At 40.7% G+C, this 21025-nt stretch overlaps 1 protein-coding gene across 2 annotated transcripts in view; it reads right to left on the reverse strand.

Moving 5' to 3' along the window:
* Positions 1 to 21025, reverse strand: part of xirp2a (xin actin binding repeat containing 2a) — a 63224-nt gene that overhangs the window by 14122 nt on the left and 28077 nt on the right. Inside the window, exons 4-6 of one of the 2 annotated variants that reach the window (XM_037761885.1) lie at positions 18165 to 18318; positions 5799 to 5947; positions 857 to 994 (exon numbers count right to left, since the gene is read on the reverse strand). In XM_037761885.1, the coding sequence (XP_037617813.1) occupies positions 857 to 994; positions 5799 to 5947; positions 18165 to 18318 (441 nt within the window). Of the gene's footprint in view, positions 1 to 856; positions 995 to 5798; positions 5948 to 11209; positions 11412 to 18164; positions 18319 to 21025 lie in introns of those variants that run through there. The other variant, XM_037761886.1, reaches the window with a different exon arrangement.

Raw genomic sequence — 21025 nt, forward strand, 5'->3', positions numbered from 1 at the left:
ACTCTAACTTGATTTGTTTGAGGGTTTGCCAAACTAGCCTCTAGTGTGTTACTTGGTGACATCATCACGTTACAGAAGAAAAGGCGGGACTTCAAGCAAGGCTTTTCAGGCAGTTCAAGAGCCGTGTTTCTGCTTTCTGGACTTTGGGCTTTGTAACTTTGCAGACCTTTTACATGCACAAAAAAAACTATAGAACACACTAAAAGGAAAGGGGAAAAGTACAAAAGTATAATAGGTCCCCTTTAAAATAAGTATGTTTGTTACGTAAACTTTCTACGGTTGTTCGTAACTTTACTATTCTTACGTAACTTCTATACTGAACGTCAAATAAGTCATTGTTGACGTTTCACATAGGACACGAGTTAAACCTAAAAAACTAAGTAAACCTATGTTGGAAGTTTATTTTGAAAAGACACTGAATGCTTGTAATGAGTGGAAACTGTACGTTTCCTGTGAACACAGAAGTTTATTTTGAAAAGACATATGCATGTAACTATGGAGGACAGAACCAAAATCAAAATCAAAAATGCTCTAATGCTTTAACTAGCTTTGTTTGAGGGCGTGCCAAACTAGCCGCTCCAGGCAAAGTGTGTTACGTGGTGACATCACCACGTTATGGGAGAAAAGGCGGGACTTCAAGCGAGGCGTTTCAGGCAGTTCAGGACCAGTGTTTCTGTGGGGGAGAGTAACTCCCTTTGGCTTAGACTTTGTGACTTTGCAGACCTTTTACATGCACAAAACCCCAGGTTGGACACCACTGATATAGAGGCATCAGTATTAGGCCACATTGAGATTGTTTCACAAAAGTTCCTCATAGTATCTTTAAGAAGCTGTTCAGCGGCGATTCCATTCTCACCTGGACGGATCTCTGCTCGTAATGAAACTGGGCGACGCTGGACTGAGAGGATGAAGAGGCGAACTCCTGGCTCTCAAACTGCTTCTTCACGCTGGCGAGGCCGCCGGGCAGCGAACAGGCCTCCGACTCATCCATCACCTATCAGCAGAAAAAACAGATAAGCTGAACACCTGGACGTCCATCTGTACGCGTGTTATGGATTAAACACACTGTACATCACGTGAGATTTACGAGATTGGATCTGACCCCGGCGTGAACCGTTCTCTGCTCTCATTGATTGTGCATATGTTATACATGCACTTATGCTAATGTAAAAGTGAATGCAAAGGCATTATGCTAATGCTTTTTAAAAGTGTTTGTGTTCTTTTATACGTGCCATGAATGCTGTAATTGTGAAACATTAACAGTGGAGTGAGGTGGTTCCTTTGTGATGGTGTAAAAGAGCAGAAGATAATTAAGAGAGAGAGAAAAGATAGCAGTCAAATGCAAACATCTTTGTGATACAACGAGATGAAAAGAAATACAATAAATTAACTTTTTTTTGTGTGTATCTCTGGCAGAAATTTCAGAAATAGCAAAAGATGGCAGGCGCCCAATTTTAATGGATTTATTTTCCCCGTATCTATCCGGCAACAGAGAGCGAAACATCAATAGAAAACTCAGTCTTTCAGATTAGTCAGTTTAATGGAACAAAAAGGCCTTTCAATACTTTTTATTGAGCCGCAGAAGGAATTATTCCTTAAAACTGGAGAGTACAAAAGCCTGGTTTCTTTAGAGAGAGAGGAGACTTTCTAAACCTCATCAGTATGGAGGATGCAGCCCTCACACTATGAGATCTGGGCACCAATACACACAGACTATTTGATACAATAATCTCCTTTCGGAATTGTCAATTACTTTCTTAATAAAACATTTATATGTAGGCTTCTGCATATATATATATATATATATATATATATATATAGCTTCTGGGAAACTGCAAAATGCGAAGCCCGCAAAAGAAAGTGTGTGTGTTGGCGTTGAACACACACACTTTCCTTTTTAATGCAAATGCGGGCTACAATGCAATTTGCAAGTTATTGCGGAGGAGTTCGGGTCAGCGACATTTTATGGAATGTTATCAATATTTTACTACTTCTGGGTACAATAGCTGCAGTGATGTGACAGGAAATCCACATCTGAGCTTGCATTCAGACAGGTTCAAACAGCGGGGAATCGAACCAGTATTTACTGTTGCAGATTAGTTATATATGTACAACTATAGATATATGTAGGAGACCAACACGTTCTCGCTTCCAACTCGTCAAATGCCGATGCTTGGTCAGTGGCCCTACACTTCAAACTGTGACGCTCTAGGTTCCCCTCTTGCGTCAGTTTTGTGTCAGGGACAGCGTATCACTTTCTGCTCGTTACATATGGAGGATGGAACCTGCCAAATGAAAAAATAAATGAATAAATAAATAAATGACTCAATAAATAAATAAATAAATATGTCATTAAATGTAGAAAAAAATATATTAAAAATAAATGTAGCCATAATTTCATTGATAAAATGTGACATAAATGGATATTTCTGATTTAATTTGCTTCTTTATTTTTTTATCTTTGTATTAATTCCTTTATTTATTTACTCTTCTGTTTAATTTACCTTTTTTATAAATGTTTTAATTTAATTATTATTTATTTATTTATGCATTTATTTACTTATTCATTTCTGCACGACTTTCCGAGTCATTTATTTATTTATTTTTTATTATGGCTTCTGTCCTCCATAGTTACATGCACAGTGTCTTTTCAAAATAAACTTTCGTGCTCACAGGAAATATATAGTTTACACTCATTACACGCATACAGTGTCTTTTCAAAATAAACTTACAATGTAGGTTTACTTCGAAATGTCAACGATGACTTTACTTTTGTTACATAACTTCTGTACTTAGCTAACCCCAGTTATGTAACAAGCTACTAAGTCCTTTTGGTGCTTAAACCTAATCTCTATAACCAGATATCTGCATATGAATGCAGAATATGTTGGCAACAAGACAAGAATTTGGTATCGGAAGCGTTGTGGTGTCCGTTTTGTACTCCGAGTAGTGTCGGCCAATCACGTTTAAGCAGACTTTGGTTGAATGCAGGTAAACAGTCCGTGTGGAGAGCCCTCCAGAAGGTGGCACCCTATAGGCAACCGCCTATATGGGCTATGCCTTAAGCCGGCCCTGCCCAAGATTGGCCTAAACCTAACCAAGTAGTTTTGTTGTGTAGGTGTATTTACGGAACAAACTACTTGGTATCAGTCTGGTATCAGACAGACACCGCGGGGCACTGACCAAACGTCGGTATTTGACGGAGTGGGAGAATGAAAACGTGTTGAGGAGACGGGGCTGCTGGATGACAGACTGGACAGACTGAATGGTGTCCATCAAGCGTCCTGCTATCTTTAAACACCTTGTCACTTTGTGTGTGGACATGCAGACAACAGCTGAAAAGGTATAAAGGAAAAACAAGACCCCCCCCCACTGTTCAGCTGTCGGCAGACACCGCATGAGGCCGGGGCGACTGCCACACAAACAATGTGTAATATGCTTATCTATCAGTACTAATAAACTATCAATAAAATATTTATTGAATTTGTCAGATAGTTGTTAAAAGCAACAAGCCACTCGAGGCGGTGCTTTACGGTGATGTTGAAAAAGCACTCTGTGTTATGTTAACAACGCCTCTCATCTGCTCTGAAACGGCTGTAAAGCTCGGCCCCGAGTGGCTTGTTACTATGCAGACCTGTGACCAGCTGACAGTTAATGCACTCACTGAAAATCACCACTCATAAAATCAAGTTACGCTGCAGAGCAGAGGACAACTTTCATTTATTATTACTCTTAATTCGTTTTTTTAAAGCCTTTATCTTAAGATTTTAATTTGTTTTTTATCACCGCTTCTTTTATAATTACTGTAAAACTGTTCTGTGTCATCGTGTACAAAGACCCCAGCATGCATTTTAAGCACACCAAACCTCTGTGTGTTTTTGTAGTAAATAAGGAACAAGCGGTTATGTACTGCACGAGAGAGAGAACATTCTCCGGTAGGTATATAAGGCTTTTGTTTTAGATACTGAGCTGACTTACTGCAGTGGCCTTGGCTGACTAACTGCTCACACAGTTGAATTATTGGGTTCATAAAGTGCACGCTGGCTCTTCAAAGCCGCCGAGGTTTTTTTTTTGTTCTTGGTAATGACTAATGACTCAGGGATATTCAGACATATTTTCGTGTTTAATTAAAGTGTGAAGGCCTGCTGATGTGCTGGCTGTGTGAGTTCGTCCGAATTTGCTGATTTTTCTCTCTCTGCAGATGCAGTTAAAACCACTCTGACGTGGTGATTGATGCTTCTTTTAATAAGATGTGTGAGTGTGGATAATCCCCGCCTGTATATAGCCACTGCATATATATATACACCTGTTAGGCCTGAGCAATGCAACAGTTTCCCTTTATGACACAAATAATCAGTATGAACGATATAATTAACTCTGTAAATAGTAGATCATATATCACGTTTCACATTTAAAAGGAACGTATGTAAGTTTTTACACGTATAAAGGTGTTTCTGCAACTACGGGCATTTCTTAAGTCCCAGCAATGACATTTTGGATTTATGTTAATATTTGCAATGAAATGCTTCATAAATCAGTGTTATTACCCATCTTCCATTACCCCCGCTCACTGCTTGATCCCTACTGAAGTAGGGCCAAAGGTTTTGCCCTTTTGGAACTAATGGAACGAGTTGTCCTCCAGAAACGAAATTGAAGTCGAAAACAAATAATTTTTTTTGGCCAAAATGTCAATTTTTGACATCCTGGACTTCTAATCAAATTTGAAGTTCCTAAGTTAAATAGTTTCCGAGTTGTACTCCGGGAACGAAAGTGTGACACGCGAACGGACCGACAGACGGACAGACGGACGGACGGACAGACGTAAGGACGGATGGACGGATGGACGGAAGGACAGACTGAAGGAGGGACAGATGGAAGGACGGACGGATGGATGACGGACGGACGGAAAGACGGACGAAAGGACGGACTGAAGGATCGACGGAGGACAGACTGAAGGACAGACGGAAGGACGGTCATGCGGTGCGCTATATACCCCCGACTACGTTGTCGTGGGGGTATAATTACTTATTATAGATATGGAATATGATATGGAAACGCCTTTGCCGAATAAATACCGACGTAGCGAACATTTAACTCACATTCAGGTTTCCGGTTCGCAACCTCTACTTCTTCTTCTACTCTGTTTACTGGAGGATTACAGCCATGCGTCGCCTATAGCGCCAAGTTCCGATCAAACTACGCTGTAGCCAATTTATCTGCTCCAAACCAGTTGGAGACACGGCTATAGACATCTGAAACATGACAAGAAGTGTTTATGGAAGAGGTCCAGTAATACAGATCATCGGTTACGCCGTTATAAGCAATTCTACTTTCAAATAACGTATTTATTTGTAGAAATTGGCCTTAATGTCTAAATGTATGTTGAGAAATGGATGATATCTCCTGCTGAAACAACAGCCCTGTATGAAATGACTGTTCCATGATTCCCCCCCCGGCTCCCATTCACACTCCAGAGGTTTGGTTCTCCCATCCAGTGGTGAGCTTTATGACACTTTGACAAATAATGCTACCATCCCACCAGAGCCCTGTGGCACCAACCCCTCCTAACACCCCCCCACCTTTTCCTGTTCAACACGGTAGCCTACAGGCAGGACAGCGTTCAGAGACAGCAGATTTATACTCTGGGAGAGAATTAAATGTTCATAAACATCAGCGATGCCACATTGCCAATTCAATAATTGAATCCAAAGCTATCTGTGACTGTCTGCCGTCTCCCCGGCTGCCTGCACATCCTCCCTGCCGTCTCCCGTTACTCCCACGTGGAAGTATCGTCTTACCGCGGCAGAGCTGGTTTCCTTCTTGGACACGGCAGCCTGATACATCGCCAGCCGCTCTTTCACCGACACCGGCTCACCCTCCTGGTCCTCGGCGTCCGGGGCCCTGTCCTCTGGACGTCCTGGCGTGGATCTACCGGCGCCGGCTGCAGCTACACAAACACAAAGACATGACGCTCATCTTAGTAAAATGTTACATAATCACGCTGAAGTTGAAAGGAAATATAATGAAATATGACAGCCGGCTCTCATAGAAGGCAGCTGGACAGCGGACCTCAGATCCGCTCTTACTGCTTGTTTTCCTTCGGTCTGTGAAATCTTACAGATGCCGTTAGGGAGCACCGGAGGACACATGATTGTTTTCAGGTTACCTGTTTCATGTACTACTGTCACGTTATAGCGACCGTTTTATAAAAATAACTTTTTTGTCCAACAACACGTGACACACGTCAATTTCGGCTCCAGTCTTTTCAAAATAAAACTACTTAGTTAGGCTTGGGCAACAAAAATACTTAGAAAATACCAGGTATAAACAGAATGTGGCCTGCTAAGTAGCAAAAATATATATTTATATATTTAAATACTTTTATATACAGACTTTTCTATAAATTATCCAGTAAGCATGCTATTACGATTTTAGTTATACATGTGCTAATCTAATTTTGTCAGCCTCATGGCAGACAAATCCTGGCACCCCCCCTGTGATCTTTGGCGACCCCAAGGTTGGGAACCATTGGTATAGAGAACTCTTTGAACCAATGGCACAAAGAGACAAAAGTCCAGTGGGTGTTTGATTCCTTCTTTCAGATGATTTGGCTACCAGGAGAGCGCTATATCAAGCCAGTGTAGTCATAGACATACTATATGTGGACTAAGAGAGGCGTTAGGACAGCATGAACGGTATGTCCTATACCGCTAAGCGCTGAATCTGTTACTAATCTCTACTCTACCGCAGCAGCGAGGCATCCACATGCATTTAACAAGACTTTTCAATCAGTTTTTGAAGTACAACTCGTACTGAACCTCTACTGTATACTAGTATGCATACGTGTGGATGAGAAAATATGTAATAACCTAGTGGGAAAACACAACAAGGAGGAGGATTTTCAAAATGTCAAAAGGTTCCAGCGTGAACACATAATGAGAGGGAATCATTTCTATTTAGGGTCTTCCATCATCCCACGGTGTTGCCGCCCGGAGAGAGAGAACATGCCAAGAGCTAAAAGGTCCAGTGTGGGTGTATGCTGAGCCTTAATGGAGCCTTCTCTGTTGCTAATGATGCTTTGTAGCACAGAAAAAGTCAAATGTAAAATCAGTGGTCCTCTCTAATTGGCTATCCATGGGGATGTGCTGAGCAATTCGGAGTATCACACACTCGCGCTTTGTGATTGATGAGCGTTCGGCTTCGGTTTGGTGTCGACGTTCGTTACGGATTGTTTGCCTCTGGCCACTTCTTGGTGGAAACATCTCCGTCATCTACAACTATGCAGACATATTTATTAAACTGAAAGTGAATTTAAGCAGTTGTGATCAGAAAAAAAAGTAAAGTTTTAATATTTTAGACACCACCTACATTTAGTATATATGTATATTCAGCCCAGTCGCACAGCGGTTTGTGAAATAGTCACGAAATGTAATGTATTGATTTGTGTACATAGATACGAATTTCAGCGGCGCTGCTGAGCAGCGTCACAAATTTTCTCATTTTACAACTAAACCGTGCACTACGAGATGATTCTGAAAACATCTGAGATGAGAAATAGGCATTAACGTAACAGAATATTGATTCATATTTGATCAGCGCTGCCTAGTTTGACCATTCAGCTCTTAGTGCTTGTTTTCCTTCGGTCTGTGAAATCTTGCAACTGCCGTGAGGAGCACCGGAGGACACAGAGGCACATGATTTTTTTCCCAGGTTACCTGTTTCATGAACTACTGTCACGATATAGTGACCGTTTTATAAAAATAACTTTTTTTTAATCATATTTGCTCCAATCTCGCCTACTTCAGCTTTAAGCATTAACAGTGTTACAAATATCTGGTACAAACATCTCTGTAATGTTATAGATGTTTTACATCTAAACAATTTCTTATAGGTTTACAAATAATATCTTTATTATTAACAAATATATATATAGAGTATATAAATGTTATAATGTGTGTCACAATAAATTGTTTAAGTACATAAATTATAGCATTACTAATAAATAGTCAACTTTAACAATTATAACTTCATTGTTAACTGTAAAAATTTATTTATTTTTTTTATTAATTGAGTATAATTAACTGTCTATTTACCATTTAATAATGACGGCGTCAAATTACCTCAATGTATTCAATTTACATGCAGAACAGGTTTTACTATATGTATTATTTTAATTAAATAAAGGCAAATATACTTAACGTTGCCTTTTGATTGATGGTTTGCCATTTACGATGTGTGACAACTACTTCTCTGTGAAGTCGGGTTAGATGGATTGGAACTCCAATTTTGGAATGGCGTTCAATTTTACGTTTCCAAATTGTCTTGAACACAGCATAAGTCACCGAGCTTCTATATGCACATATTTTGTAACAAAGCACGGATGAATTTCCGTTGTGCCGCTTACTGGTGTGACCTTAATACAGACAAGACTGACAAGAGCATGCTCTCCTCATCCCACCAATTTTAGCTTTCTGCCACGTCCGGCATGTCGGTGGTAACCAATAACCCGCCAGAAAATAGGCAGCTCGAGACGGCAGCGTCTAAGAATAAACAGGGGCAACATGTTATAAATATGGGTCAGAAATCCTACACCTGAGGCTGACGTGTAACCTCATACCGGCTCGATGACAGAAACACAAGCATAATGCCCTCATTTATCACCAGAGACAAACGTAACACGTCACGGTCTGGAGCTGTCAGAGAGGCTTTTTGATGCCCGTGACAACAGCGCCGTGGATATCTCTGGCTTCCTGGAAGGGAATGCCGTATGCAAAGCTGCCATAGCATGGAGGTGAGGTAACCACGGCTCCGAGGGGACGGGAGGGGGGGCTGACTGGAAGAAAAAAAAATAGACCTTGTCTTTTTATAACCGTCTGCAGCGTCATGTTCCCCTGTGACGGGCAGATTTATGGAGTGGAAGCGTGTGTGCGAGAGCGAAATAAAAGGAAGAAAACAAAAAAAAATGAAGAACTTCTAATGAGATATTTTCGAAGATCTGAAAGTCACCATCTCTGTATGCTGCCACTAATTAGTACTGGCACCAACGGATGTTTAATTAGCATTAATAATAGCTTTTCTCATTGCTTAAAATGCCCCGATATAATGAAGGCCAAGTCTCTGCTTACAGTGTGGTTATTGATATCAGAATTACTTTTTCACCGGCTAATAGGCTTTTCACACAGAACGCGGTAAAGTACGGTAGGGTTATGGTTTGGAGTTATATGATGGAACTATTTCTTGGTAAACAGCGGCCGGGACTTCCGGTGTTGATCGCCAAGAAATAGCAACGTAACTTCCTGTGAAACCAAATTGTTCTGTTGGTGTACTGAACAAATTACTGTTTTCTTTTGTGAGCTTTAGAGTTGCTATTAGATCTGTGTTTTAAATTTGGACAAAGCCAGCAAAATAATGAATTAGTATCCGAAAATAATGATTAAGTATCTCAAAATAATGACTTAATATCTCAAAATAATGACTTTGCATCACAAAATAATGACTTAGTATCTGAAAATAATGGTTTAGCATCGCAAAATAATGACGTACCATTGCAAAATAATGACTTAGTATCTGAAAATAATGATTAAGTATCTCAAAATAATGGTTTAGCATTGCAAAATAATGACGTAGTATCACAAAATAATGACTTAGTATCTGAAAATAATGATTAAGTATCTCAAATTAATGGTTTAGCATCGCAAAATAATGACGTAGTATCACAAAATAATGACTTAGTATCTGAAAATAATGATTAAGTATCTCAAATTAATGGTTCAGCATCGCAAAATAATGACGTATCATTGCAAAATAATGACTTAGCAATCCAAAATAATGACACATCATCGCAAAATAATGACTTAGTATCTCAAGATACTGACTTACTATCTCAAAATAAGGACTTAGTATCTCAAAAGAATTACTTATTATCACAAAATAATGAGAAACTTTCTCAAAATAATGACTAACTTATCTCGTAATACAGACAAGACTGACAAGAGCACGCTCCTCCAGAGCACAGGGCTCGTGGTGTGCGCAGCTGCACTGTCATGTGTGCTGAACCCAGCGGCGTGCGCATAAACATATAATCATTTGTGCTTTTTCATAGAGATCATATTGAACTGCTTAGAGGCACATTTACCTCACTCACTATGATTTATTAGCTTCTTATTTCTTCAATGCCACACGGGCTTGGGGGGGTAATGAAAGTGAGAGAAAGGCCGTGGAAAGTCAATGTGCGGAGCCACGCTGCCGCCGCCGCCGCCACGCGTGGCTATATTGAGCCGAGCCGGGGGCTAATGACCTCCCTGTCGCCGCCTCCTCCTCGCCGGCTGCTGCACGAGGTGAGGTGCTGCCACCGCCGGCAAGAAGTGAGGAGGGTGAAGGGCGGAATTGGGATGCGAGTTCGAGAGACAATGAAGAGAAAACGTGCCCAGGAAAGAGAGAGAAAGAACAAGAGAGTAATTTCAGAGAGCAAGAGACGGCAGCATGGCTCCGCGAGCTCAAAGCTAAATCAAGGCCCATAGATCTGTGTCAAGCAGAGGCCATCCCCTAATCACAGAGGTGTCACCCCTTTCTCTGCCCTCTCCGAACAACCCAAGCCTTAAGCAACCCAATTTTCTGTTCAGTGCTTACCGGCCAAAGCTTTTGGCTGGCGCGGTTTGACAGGAGAGCCAAATTGAGCTCCACTAATTGAAATGTCAGCCGCGGAGGGCGATTTCTTCCTCACCGGGCGAAAAGCAAAACAGGCACAATAATTGAGCTGTCAAATCTATCAAAATAACTTCTTTACATGGAGGCCCGGATTGCCCCTCGGGCGCTTCTTCATGCTGGGCTAAGCACTTTGTCTCCTGATTTGCTCTGCTTTCAGAATATTCCAGATCAGATTGCTGCCGGTTACGTACGGGGTGGAAAAGGAAACAGGAAGGAGGCCCCATGCATGTTTTATGACCAATCCTAGTGGAATCCTGGAAACATAACTGCAAATATCACGGCTCGTTCTTTATAGAGCTCCGGCACCTGATGTTCCCCCTCTCCTCCGCTTCATTATATTTCACCGTTTTTTTACACTGCCACATCAAACCGATTCATTATCAGCTGAAATGTCTCTTCTACCGTTTCCAATCTGTCTCCTTCCACTTGAAAATTCCTTTTTAAAGAGCCGCGCTGACAAGTGTGTTGATACAAGAATCAGGCCTTGAAATACATAACTTACCTTCTTTAACTGTGTAGGTTGCTCTGTACGTCAAACAACTATAGAATCCAACACGATAGAAAAAGGACCTCCAGGAAAAGAGAGGGTCTTAGTCGCCCAGCTTTAACCCCAACGCGGTGAGCAGATCCTGGGCAGAGACGGACAGTGAGGCTTGGAGACCAGCTCCAGCAGTGCGCTCTACAGCTCAATGAGGCCCAGGCGTCCAGTGACAGCTGGTTTTATTTTAGAAGTCCCCTTCGTAAAAAAAAAAATAGGAGTGACTTGTGGGGGGGGGGGATGAGGGTTGGCTTTTTATAGCGTCGACTATCGAGGTACCCAACATGCCCTTAACCTTATGTCACGGTAGTCTTATGGACACAGACGTCCCCACACTGAGAGCTGGGGGAAAAAACAGACACCGATGGGTACATCCTTCATTCACGCGGCGGAGAGCAGGGAGACTTTTGGCATTTGGAATCACTGCTTGTTAGCATTGTAAATATCATGGCATTTCATGATTCAGCACACACAGCAGAGATGAGTTTCACACGCAGTGCTTCATAGGAAACATACACAGCTACAGACAGACACGGGGAGAGTGAGAGGGCTTCTACTTAAACTATGACATGTTGACAAAAAACAAAACAAAAGATATGATATGAAGCTCAGATTGTCTTTAAGGAATAGTTCGACATTTTAGGAAACGTGCTTATTTGTTTTCATTGATCCTGTAAGTCATCATGAAAAACTGTCTCAAAAAAATGACTTAGTATCTCAAAATAATGACTTAGTATCTGAAAATAATGACTTAGTATCTGAAAATAATGACTTAGTATCTGAAAATAATGACTTAGTATCTGAAAATAATGACTTAGTATCTCAAAAGAATGACTTAGTATCTGAAAATAATGACTTAGTATCTCAAAATAATGACTTAGTATCTGAAAATAATGACTTAGTATCTCATAATAATGACTTAGTATCACAAAACAATGACTTAGTATCTCAAAACAATGACTTAGTATGTCATAATAATGACTTAGTATCTCAAAACAATGACTTAGTATCTCAAAATAATGACTTAGTATCTGAAAATAATGACTTAGTATCTCATAATAATGACTTAGTATCTCAAAACAATGACTTAGTATCTCAAAATAATGACTTAGTATCTGAAAATAATGACTTAGTATCTCAAAATAATGACTTAGTATCTGAAAATAATGACTTAGTATCTCATAATAATGACTTAGTATCACAAAACAATGACTTAGTATCTCAAAACAATGACTTAGTATGTCATCATAATGACTTAGTATCTCAAAACAATGACTTAGTATCTCAAAATAATGACTTAGTATCTGACAATAATGACTTAGTATCTGAAAATAATGACTTAGTATCTCAAAATAATGACTTAGTATCTGAAAATAATGACTTAGTATCTCATAATAATGACTTAGTATCACAAAACAATGACTTAGTATCTCAAAACAATGACTTAGTATGTCATAATAATGACTTAGTATCTCAAAACAATGACTTAGTATCTCAAAATAATGACTTAGTATCTCAAAATAATGACTTAGTATCACAAAACAATGACTTAGTTTGTCAAAATAATGACTTAGTATCTCATAATAATGACTTAGTATCACAAAACAATGACTTAGTATCTCAAAATAATGACTTAGTATCTCATAATAATGACTTAGTATCACAAAACAATGACTTAGTTTGTCAAAATAATGACTTAGTATCACAAAACAATGACTTAGTATCTCAAAATAATGACTTAGTATCTCATAATAATGACTTAGTATCTCAAAACAATGACTTCGTATCTCAAAACAATGACTTAGTTTGTCAAAACAATGACTTAGTATCTCAAAATAATGAGCTTCCATAGCTCCTAAACTGATTTCAATATGTTAAAAACCTGCTGCTGTATAGGTCGGAGATACATGCTCACGATGTCCCTCTCGAGTTAAAAATATTGCCAGTAAAAGCTGCTCAACTTTCTTTTTTTTTCAACGTAGTGAATGATTTAAAACATTCTGCCAGGAGGAGTTGAGTGTACCTTTCTAGGTGCAACCTTTGCTCCCCTCTAAAAACCCATCTTGTACTCTGTATGCTTTCCATCAAGATGTCTTTGAACCCTTTTCAAAGACACCGCTCCTGCAGACGGCCGGTAAGGGACCTCAGCCAATGCAAAGTGAGGCAATTCAGTGCAGTGCCTGTTGTGCAGAGGCTCGGGAGAATAGAGCGAGAAGCCTTTAACGGTTAAGACGCAGGTAACCAGTGTGAAGACAAGTGGAAGTATTGTCTTTCTTTTATTCCTGTTTCCTTCTTACTTGAACATATGTTGCCCTAAAGCGACGGCAAAGGTCCGCTTTTTAAACCGGCGACCTTACTTGCACTCTCTTCCAACCTACATGCTTCTACAATACGACGGAGAATCATGGTTTATATAACCCCGCGGGAAGCATTTATGTCTGTTCTCTCCACATTATTTGCTGTGATCATGACTGTTTACCGACCTCATATATGAAACACAGGGTGTTCTCCTGGAGCCCGCCCCGGCACATTGACTAGAGTAAAGCTTGGTTTATCAGGCTTGTGGAGAAGCTGCACACTGCTGATAATCCCGCTGAAATTGCACATGGATTTCCTGTTCCTAACGTGGAAAATAAACATACTCCGGTAGAATACCTAATGAAGGGGCCTGAGAATATCCCAAGAACTGAAGTCCAGAGTCCACATCCATGTGAGTTTCAAACTGAAATAACTTTCAGAAAAAGTGCGATTAGTGCCTTTAATTCGTTGCCAATAAAGAGATTTACCGTTCCATATTATATAACAATGAGACTATTACACTGTATCTGGGTTGGATAGGGATGTGCTAAGCAATAATAATGAGTCAAAGGGTTTTTCACCTGGTGTTTCTGTCTGTGAGAACACAATGTGAAGACGTTCCCAATCCCTAACAATTTAGGTTATAGGTTATAAGATATTTCATTCTCAGGCTAGGAAAGAAACACGTGACAAAGTAGTGTCGTGACGTTATTGTGAATAATGATAAATCACCTCTTTAGATGTTTTTCTTTGCTCTTTTGATCGAGCAAACAAGCTTAATTTTCACTCGTTTAAAAGTGAAACGTGATTACTAGGCCTGTCAAAATCGTTAACGCAAATTCATTTTAACGCCAGTAATTTCTTTAACGCATTAACGCAACTTGCAAATTTCTAGGTTGTAGCTGGCTCAGTTTTCAAGCTAGAGTGAAGATACTGGTATCATATAAAACTAGGAAACCTAAAGAATCCATTGGTACCAACCATGTCATAATAGCTTGTCGTGAAGGAGGTTAAATAACACTCCAAACTTACGCTAAATTTTGGCAAGGAAAAACTGACATGGCCATTTTCAAAGTCATATTCAAAGGTAACACTGACATGCTATCCTCTGATGGACAGGTGGGTCTATTACATGCTTTGGCATGATACTGGGTTGTTCTGTCAGTTACAGGCCTCTGTGGACCGTGGGAGACATGTCAAATAAAGTTAATTTGTTTGACCTTGTATGGCTACAGTCATGAAATTATTCACACAGGCTAAACAATAATGAAATGATATTTAATCTTTAAAGGAGACAGAAGGGGACCTCCCCTGAGATGGTTGGGTGAGCAATCAATGTGTTACTTATTGAGCTTTAGAGGTGCTGGTAGATGGATTTTTATAACTTTGGACAGAGCCATGGTAGCAATTTCCCCCTACTTCCAGATATGAGAGTGGTATCAATCTTCTCATCTAACTCTCAGCAAGGAAACCAATTAGTGTATTTCCCAAGTGTCTGGCAATGACTTGTTGTGAAGTAAATGCAACGGAATGGGGGAGGGAAAATGCAACATCTAGTGGCTGAATGTTATCGATAGCACCTTTAAGGTGAAACCAAAGGTATTGATAGTGTAATCATGCTAAAACACACTCACATTATAAGAATATACCATGCATACTAAACCTCCACAGTGTATCGACGTTGTATTGGTTCACCCGGAGGAACCATACACCCGCCTCGCATCAATACACGATACAATCAAACCTCAATTTTCAATTTCCAAACATCAATCACGTCTCAAGGGCTAATTTGTGTCCCGTAATAGCGTCTAAGGGGATAAACCTGAGACTGACAGGAGGAAAATCTTTGTTTTTCCCAAGGATAATATTATAAAGACATCATCATTTGGCAGGGTAATCTGGGAGGAGATTAATTAAAAACAAGAAACGTTTTTTGGCAAATCCAGCTCCAATTGGCAGCATTTGCACACTGTGAAAAATTCTCCTGGGCCAAGTGTGTCTGACAAGTTTAATAAGCCACAGACTAATATAAATATATATACACACACATTTATAATAATATAATAAAAAAAGCATTCCTGTTTATGTGAGCGACAAAGCCAGCCACATTGATGGTGGGGATTCTGGTGTAACTCGAGAGGAAACAAGTAAACAAGGATGCCTGTTTGGAAAGCGCATGGAGATTTAGAGGTGAGCTTTGCATCTGTTTAAAGCGCAGTTATTTAAATGTTGTGGCTTTGTGGGGAACAGCTCCCGTTAACCCCCCCCAGCCCTCTTCGTTTGACCCGGCAGATTGAGCGCCGTCGCCGCTGACAACTTGTCAGCAAAGACAAAAGCCGTCACTCAGTCAGGACAACAGGATTGTCAAGAAGCTCCAATTTTAGACACGGCGCGGAGATTTAGAGACTTGCAGGGCGACGAGAAAGCCCGACTGATCTCAGGTAGAGATGGAGAGGCTCTCACTCTGCGTTTGTGAATATATTGAGTGTGAGCATGCATGGTTGAGTTTATGAGTGTGTGTGTGTGTGTGTGTGTGTGTGTGTGTTTGTGTGTGTGTGTGTGTGTGTGTGTGTGTGTGTGTTTAACACCTCGAATACCACTTTGAAGCCTGTCAACAATTCCGTCACTTCAGATTCTTGCTATGTACAATCACCATCTCTCTGTTTTCCATTTGCATTGCCGTGACATGTAAAGACATTGTGTTGCCAAAGCATAGAGAAGAAAATGAAGGACAAAGAAAAAGACAACAACGGGTTATGTAAGAAAATAATTATCAACAGCGAACGTTAAAGGAGACCTATTATGATTTTGTGCTTTTTTCCTTTTCCTTTAGTGTGTTATATAGTTTTTGTGCATGTAAAAGGTTTGCACAGTTACAAAGCCCAAAGTCCACGCCAAAGGGAGAAACACTGCTCCTGAGCTGTCTGAAACGCCTTGCTTGAAGTCCTACCTTTTTCTTCCGTAACGTGGTGATGTCACCAAGTAACACATTTGCATAACGGCTAGTTTGGCACGCCCTCAAACATAAGCTAGTTTGGTTGACCAATCGCAACAGAGAGGGCCTAACAATGACTTATTTGGCCTTACTTTTGTTACGTAACTTCCGTATTTAACTAAAGTAACAAGCGTAGTTATTTTACATAACAAAAATACTTATTTTAAAGAAGACCTATTTTGTTTTTTGTGCTTTTTCTCTTTCCTTTAGTGTGTTATATAATATTTTGTATGTAACAGTTCTGCAAAGTTACAAAGCCCAAAGTCCATGCCAAAGGGAGTTACTCTCCCCCACAGAAACACTGCTCCTGAACTGCCTGAAATGCCTTGATTAAAGTCCTGCCTTTTCTTCCGTAACGTGGTGATGTCACCAAGCAACACATCCGCATAACAGCTAGTTTGGCACGCTCTCAAACAAAGCTAGTTAGAGCGGAGCTGGAGCAGAGTCCAAAGAGTTTGGTTTGGTTGACCAATCACAACAGAGTGGGCCAGCTGACCAATCAGAGTAGACTTTTCAGGAGGGGGAGGGGGCGGAGCTCAAACAGAGCGTTTCAGACAGAGGGTGAAAAAAGGTGCTGCAGCACAGCCGATAAGAAAACAATAAAGCATTTTTTGAGCATAAAAGCATGTAAACATGTTCTAGTAGAAACCTTAAATACAAGTATGCCCCTGAAAATAAGCATAATAGGTCCTCTTTAAAGCTGTTCTCTGTTATTAACAAACCCAAGAGAATTATCACCCAATAGTAGTTCCACTCAGCTCTACAGAGCTTTTTTTTTGGTATTGTTAAAGCTCATTGTTTTGGTTTTTACAGCACACAACTTGGCAATATACGTTATCTTTAGTACCACTGTGCTTAAGTACAGCCCAACATCTTCTCAATGTTTGTTTTTTAGGGTTAGCTGTACAATATTAGTATTTACTTGTGTTCATAAAAGAACACAGAAAGACCATGAAAGAAAACGTGTATATGTATCTTTCAAAATCCTTCTTTTTACCTACAATTTGCCTAAATACTACATCATACTATTTAGAGTATTTTGACAAACTTTTAATAGTTCTAATTCAAGTTGAATTTTTTTTTTCTGAGGGTGTTTTATCCCAATTTTTGATGAATCCACAAAAGTAACACTGACTCAATGATCGCTGTTATACCTGAGAGGCCAGTGCAGTTAAAACTTGCTCCCTTTAGTTAGTTTGTGATTCTCACAGAGTAAAAAAAAAAAAAAAAAGGACTGTACCTTGCACTGTAAGCTCCATCTGTGTGCACACCGCTATCAGAGTAAAACAAACTGGAGGTAGCCACCACTGCGTCGCTATCACAGTAATGGAAGCTCAGTATCTAGCGAGGCCCCCAGCTTCCCATTAAAAAGCTGCCAGGGAGGCGGCCTTATCTGGCAATGAGCAATCTAGTTTTCAAAAGCTGCTTTCTGCCAAATGTTTATCTCGTAGGACAAATGCGACACCACGTTTGCATTAACCATGCGGCAGCCTCGGTTTGTTTGCTTTGACAGACTGGTGCAACCGTGATGCAATCGGAGGGGGCCTCCTGTCATATGTTATCTGAAGTTGCATCAAAAGCTTTCTGAAACTTCTTAAAACTCCCAAAAGAAAAAAAAGTACTTACAAAGAGTGGTGTCCTTGGGTAAGGCCGCGCAAGGAGCGGTGTCCTTGGGCAAGGCCATGGTGTGATCTGTTGAAGGGTCAGTCCGAGTGAGACTACCAGACGTCGCTCTCTTTTTGGACGAGGAGGAGGAGGAGGTGTGGACGGTTGTCACTTCCTGGTTGAGAGAAAGAGAGAGAGAGCTATCAGAGAAAAAACACCTGTGCTTTCTCGACGGGGAGAGATGGAGAGGTGACGCCGTGGGTCACCGGAACCAGCTGGGTTGTACTCGAATTGCCCGCAAACACCTCGACACAGACACACACACCTTCACCACACATACCTCAAAAAATGATACAGTCAAGCATGTAAGCTCTGGATTCCAGTGAAAACTTTTGTTGACTGAGCTGCACACACACACACACACACTCACATATCTGCGAGTGTAAAGAGAGACGACCTTGAAACGCAATGTGCACAGTAGGCGCTGACTGGAAACTTAGTGTAAACAGCGCTTGGTTGAATTTTAATAGAGCCACTCTAGCAGTAACTAAAGGCTTCTATTGATAAAAAGGTACAACATTGGTAAACGGCGTGTCCTTGGTGCATACAGGCTTGTTGTTCCCCTGGAAGCATTTTGTCAGCCGGTGCAACACGCCTATTCAGTTGCAAATCATCCCCCGCGGGGAGCAAACACACCTGTGTCTATGCGTGTGTGAGTGTGTGTGTGTGTGTGTGTGTGTGTGTGTGTGTGTGCAAACCTTTTTCATTTGCAAATCAAATGTATTCCCAGTAGCGTTTTTTTTTTCCGACAGCGCCTTGCTGCGGAGTGACAACAAACACGCTGCACACGGCATAACCACGTGGCGCGCACACACACACACACACACTAACGTGTATCTGTCTAGTTCTCTCTGAGGAAGGTGTCAACTATAATTTCAGAAATGCACCAAAGGACAAAACATTGTCCTCGAAAATCCCATTTAGCAAATCCCTGAAAGACACGCATGGCAATTTGCATACTTTCTTACAGTATTGCACACACACACACACACACACTATGGTAAAACAGGGATGTAAGCATCCCTTTCTGTCACTGTCATTCTCTCTCTCTCGCCGAAGTAGCACTCACATTGAATGAAGCTCAAATCAGTGAGCTGCGAGGAGCAAAAAAGCACAAACCGGCTGCTAACCGCAGCTCCCCAGCGCTCTGCTGATATTAAACAGAGTATTTTGTCTACAACCGGGTGTTACTTTTGCTCGGGGGATGATTAAGTGCGCGAGGATGTTTTACAGACCAGCGTGTGAAAAGTGTGCGTGGCTTGAGTTCATTACAGCTGGTTACAGAAGTGAATGTCACTGAACGAAAGCCATTAAAGGGATTGAAACATTTATCTCTCTTTGGTTGTCTGATGGGCTTGTTTACACTTCACTTAAAGCCAATGTCGGTAGTAAATTATGCATCGGGTACACGTGGTGGTGTGGGTGGGGGAACACATCCTGAATGATTTTCTCGGTACATTAATAGACGTTTTTTTTTTTCAGTTGCATCGCAGCAGATGGAAGAAGGTTGAAATCTTGCTGAGGAATTGGCAGCGTGCACATACAGTAGAGACTGGGAGTACTGTATATCACAACCAGGCCAGAAAATAGGAGATACAGTATCTGAGCCTATAGGTCTCTAAATCTCTGCCCTGTCTGAAATTGGTTAGGTTTAGGCGACAAAACTACTTGATTAGGTTTAGGAAAAAAACATCATAAAATGTTTGTTACAGATTTGCAGATGATGTGGTTCTGTTGGTTTCATCAGACCGTGACCTTCAGCGCGCACTGGGGCGGTTTGCAGCCAAGTGGGAAGAGGTCGGGACGAGAGTCAGCACCCCCAAGTTCGTTGACGTTTGTTACATTATTAAGCAACGAATGTAAATTAAAATAAGTGAACGTTGGCTTTTAGTTGTACACGGAACACGAACAGTGGTCTCCTGGGTGAAAGTCCTGTGTTTCGACCTCCTCCCTACATGGACTTCCGTGGACTATCATTACAAACTAGGAGGGTCAAAGCCAACGCGGTAACGCGTTAATGCAAATTTGTTTTAACGCCCCCAATTTCTTTAACGCAACTTGCGATTTTGAGGTTGTAGCGGGCTCAGTTTTAAAGCTAGAGTGGAGATACTGGTATCATATGGAACTAGAAAACTGGTACCAACCATGTCATAGTAGCGTGTTTGGAAGGAGGCTAAATAACGCTTCATACTTATGCAAAATTTTGGTTAGGAAAAACTGGCATGGCCTTTTGACAATACCAACGAGTCACGTGACTTAAGACTGACGTGACAAAATAAATCCACCATCCCTTCCGCCCGCCCTGAATGGACTCTTGTGCTATTATTACTACATCACTTGCTCCGATCGTTGAATAACGCCACGGGTGGGTATACATTGGAGTTCGTTGAAAGCCTGGTTCGTGACATACTGTTACCAAACAGCGGTATTTGATGAGTTGGGAGTGAGAACAGGTCGCAAAAATATTTACTCTTGATGACAAGAACTCCCCAAGTAGTCTCAACCCATTCTATATGTCAAAAAGTGTGCTATAGGGCCCCACAAGAGATTATCACATCTCAATATATACTGTATAATTAAATGCAGAGCTCAAAAGATGCCAAAATGGATATTTTCGAGCATCCATCTACCATCTAAGTGCTGCACTTGGCACTGAAGTCAGACTGAAATTAAAATTGAAGCCAGTCAAATTTGAGAGTAAACAAGTCAAAAATATAGTTGATATTATTCCAAAGCTGTTCGTGTTACTGGCATAAAGAATGTGAATTTTTTTTTTTTTTCAGAAGAGGACATACAAAGGCACTTTTCAAAAGCTAAATCAA

Source organism: Sebastes umbrosus, chromosome 24 (assembly GCF_015220745.1).
Source record: "Sebastes umbrosus isolate fSebUmb1 chromosome 24, fSebUmb1.pri, whole genome shotgun sequence".
Classification (NCBI taxonomy): domain Eukaryota; kingdom Metazoa; phylum Chordata; class Actinopteri; order Perciformes; family Sebastidae; genus Sebastes; species Sebastes umbrosus.